A 3,989-nucleotide genomic window follows, 5' to 3' on the forward strand; every position below is an offset into this window, starting at 1 on the left:
AGTCAAGTATATTATATAGACGTTCGTAGTTTCTTTCAGGTCTCGAGATCGGAAACTGCAATTTGCCGACGACTTATCTACGCTATCTCCCGATATATATTATCGCTTTTCACATTTGCAACTTGTAATTACATGTACGTTATGGTAAACGCGAGCTGTTTATTTCGTGCAGTTCTTGGCATCGTCGCGCGAGCTCTTTCCTCTTCGTGCCGCAAGAATTTTACAATTACGTAATTATATATAAAATTATTGATAAATGATAAAGATTGATATTATATTAATTTGTACCTGCGTACATGTGGTAATCCTACACTTCAATTGAGTTTTGCGTATTGAAAGATGCGGTAGTATCTAGTCGGCAAAGTATACAAAAATGTTTGAAAGAGAAAAGGGTTTGAATCAAGATACTTTTAGTACTCAAAGGCCTATCGAACCGGTGTCGTTAGATAGAGAATCAAAAATCGTGCCAAATTTCAGTTCATCTGGTGAATTGAATAAATAGTATATCAGCTTCAGCGTGTGCGAGGATAGCTTGGACACTGCAACTGCGCATCCTGTTATTTATTCTGCACTTTTTTTAATTACGAAAGAGGCTCTTTGAAATTTTACACGTAATACCCGATTCTGAAGTTACGCTCTGAATCTAAAAATAAAATGAGGACTTAATAATTTGCAAGCTATTATATCTATATTGAAAAAAATGTTACCGCTAAATCCATCGAAAATGGAGTTTCCCGACACATCAGAAATAATTTTTCATTGAATAGTTATGAATTTTCCGTTTTGAATTTGGCGCGATTGTTGAGCCTTTATCGGGTTTTCTATTGTGACTGTATTAGTACTGGTACGCTCGTTCGCCTTTGTTTTCGTAATCGAGTCAAAGCATCCTACTTAATTTCATATGTAACATTTAGTTCTAGCAATGTCTGGTGTTTACTTGTGTATCAGTCGTATCTTCTGTATTCGATACACATATAATTTAATATTTTACTGATAATTAAACAGTTAAATTATTTTACTGATTTTTCACTGAGATTTCTGACCCGTTACTATTTATTTTTTGCATCAAATCGCTATGGAAATTTCCGATAAGACTGTTCCTGTCGTCATCAAAAGGGAGCCTTTGGAAGAGGGCGAGCTTACCGAAGATTCAGAGCAAGGTGCTCCTTTTTCTGTCGTCATCAAAAGCGAGCCTTTGAAGCCGGCAGAGCCTCCCAAAGATTCAGAGCAATTTGTAAGTAATTTTATCTCAATTCATAAGTCATAACCATAATAGAATAGATTTTTAAGGCAGTTTTATTATGCTAACAGGCTTGCTGGCCAGATCTTGTGCACAAAGTAAAAGTTGAAAATGAACATTCTTCGAGTATTGGAAATCGATTACGTAGTATAGTTGGATGGGTAAAACCGAGTCAAAAGCGCAAATTTCGTGACTATTCAGATAATGAGAGGGATAGATCACGAGATCGAAGCAAAAGGTTTTGTTACAGACCTAATAAAAAATCGAAAAAAAATAATTTGGAAACATCTAAGGAAACATTCAACTGTAAATTGGAAATATCTGAAAAAAAATTCAAATGTAAAAATTGCTTCAAGGCATTCGAAACTGCTCTTCAAGTTCAGCAACATGGTCAAGACAAGCATGGTATTATTCAAGAAATCGTTAACAATGATTTGAACGGATCTAAGCAAATAAATGAAAAACAATGGAAACAAACATTGCAATTAAGAGTTCAGCAGAAACTAAATTTAGATGCCAATAACAATAATAGCGAAAACATAAAAAATGATAGTAATAGTGGTTTTCTTACTAAATTGAGACAGTTTGTTAACGATACTGATACAGCAAAGAAAAACTTGGGATGCAGTGCTTGTTATCACAATCTAGCACTAAATAATAGAATAAGACATTTTGTGGATAGTTCGACAAGTACGGAATCACTGACTTTGTGTCAGAGGTTTTTAGAAGATTTTCAGATGCAATGTACCGATAATCACAGGTCAACACACGAAATTCTTAGCTGTGAAGTCTGCAGGAACATGGCCGAACTCAAAGAACATATCAAAGATAATATTGCGTTTGTAGAATTGTTCATATCGTGGCTTTTGAATTAAACAGATTTTGTTTTAAACAAAATAGTGACGGATGAAATAACGTGAAAAATGGTTTTTCTACATCGTTGATTACTGTCTCAACCTGCCATAATTTTTTCATTAGTTAAGAATTTCTATTAATTCTGATCTATATTTTAGCATTTATTTTTAATTTATTCATCTAAACATGTTATTATATTTACTCACAATAGTCAGGTGAGTCTTATTGATCATATACATGTATGTACAGATAGTTATTTAAGAATATGTTATTTAGGCACATTTCTTTTTAATTTTTTTTTCCATTTGAATTTTATTTTTAATTTATTAATTAAAGATATTATTACATTTATCTTCGATCGTTATTCAAGTCTTATTGATGATATACACATGTATAAATAGCTTGTAGATAATTGTATATCTTTCACATATCTTTTATGTATGGTAAATAAAATATACTTTGTAATTTTTTTGGGATCTCAATTTTTTTTTCCTCAAATTGTTTTAATTTGACGGCATGATCCACGTATAGTTTATCTGCTTATACGAATATATTATGCAACTATTTTAAGATCTTCATAAAAGCAAAGAATGATTATTACTTGTTTTGATAAAAAAGATGAGAGAGGTTGAATTAACTTCAAAAAGTCGTTACGTTAATAAAAGAAAGATTAGTAAGCAACACGTTGCAAAGATATTTCAGGATGCTCAATACTTTGTTAGTAAATTAACAATCAGTAAGTATAAACTACTGTGTTTAACTTGAAATAATTTCATACACATTGTGCGTTTACACATAAACAATACGATTTATAGTTGAGTTTCTCAAACTTGAATTTGCTTTTAGAACTTTTGAGGTTTGGCTTAACGTTAGAAAAAAATATTACTACAAATCTCTCTTGACAGCAGCTCTTTCTTGCAATCAAACATATAGTACAAATCAAGCAAAGCTTTGTAAAGAAACTTTTTGGTTTGCAGGCGCGTATAGCTCGAACTCGGATTGCAACCAAGTCATCGTGACATGTTCTTGAGAAGTCAGTCCAAGCTCGCAGAGCTCGCGAAGAAGCTCGAAGTCATCGTCACTTCACGTATACGCGTCGAGCTTTTCTCGCACGTATGTCTGTGTATACTTTTCGCGCTGCAGCAGACTTCACTTGCATAGTGCGCAAGACGAATCTTGAATTCGTCGTACTTCGTGTACACATGATGCATATTCATTCATATTTATTCACGGAAGAATAGGTTCGCATCGCTCGTGTAAATGCATGCATGCGACGACGGTAAGGTACACACACGATGACAACGACGACGACGAAGTGCGATTAGGTAGGCGAAATGTAGCACGTACAATTACTATATAGCTCGCCTACATTGTACATTGTCTGCTGTGCTAGGCGAAGAGGTGACACACGCGCGTTTACCTCTGAGTGGGTGCACAGATCTCTGCGCCTGGCTGCTCTAGGAGAGAGAGAGAGAGAGAGAGAGAAAAAAAGTCAAGCACGAAGAAAAGCTGTACTTTACCCTGCACGTTGTACAGCGTCGACTCGTTAAAAAATCTGCACGATGTAGGCTGGCACATACGCGAACTCACGAGTCTAATCGTTCAGCGAGAACAAGGCCATTTCCCGGCGAAACGCATCGGGCTCGTCGCGTTCATGTATGTATGCACGACGATAACAGCGATCCGCCAAGCTGAGAACGACGAGATATCGTTCTTTTTTTGAAATGTCACGCGCAGTTTTCTACGTGTCATCGTACACACAGGCCGAAGCTTTTTCTTTCCGATGAAATATTTAAGAGGATAAATCAGGCCACGAGGATTCGATCGATAAATCGAAAGAGAGAGGAAGAGAAACAGTTTTGATGCATATAGGCGCGAGTTAATTATGAAACAA

At 35.3% G+C, this 3,989-nt stretch overlaps 1 protein-coding gene across 1 annotated transcript; it reads left to right on the forward strand.

Moving 5' to 3' along the window:
• Window positions 1-891: 891 nt before the first annotated feature.
• LOC106648289 lies at window positions 892-2,504 on the forward strand. The gene is made up of 2 exons (XM_014365050.2): window positions 892-1,234; window positions 1,312-2,504. The coding sequence occupies exons 1-2, from the start codon at window positions 1,076-1,078 to the stop codon at window positions 2,113-2,115; spliced, it is 963 nt and encodes a 320-aa protein (XP_014220536.1). The 5' UTR covers window positions 892-1,075; the 3' UTR covers window positions 2,116-2,504.
• Window positions 2,505-3,989: the final 1,485 nt, after the last annotated feature.

Source organism: Trichogramma pretiosum, unplaced genomic scaffold (assembly GCF_000599845.2).
Source record: "Trichogramma pretiosum strain Unisexual culture from Peru unplaced genomic scaffold, Tpre_2.0 scaffold6, whole genome shotgun sequence".
NCBI lineage: Eukaryota > Metazoa > Arthropoda > Insecta > Hymenoptera > Trichogrammatidae > Trichogramma > Trichogramma pretiosum.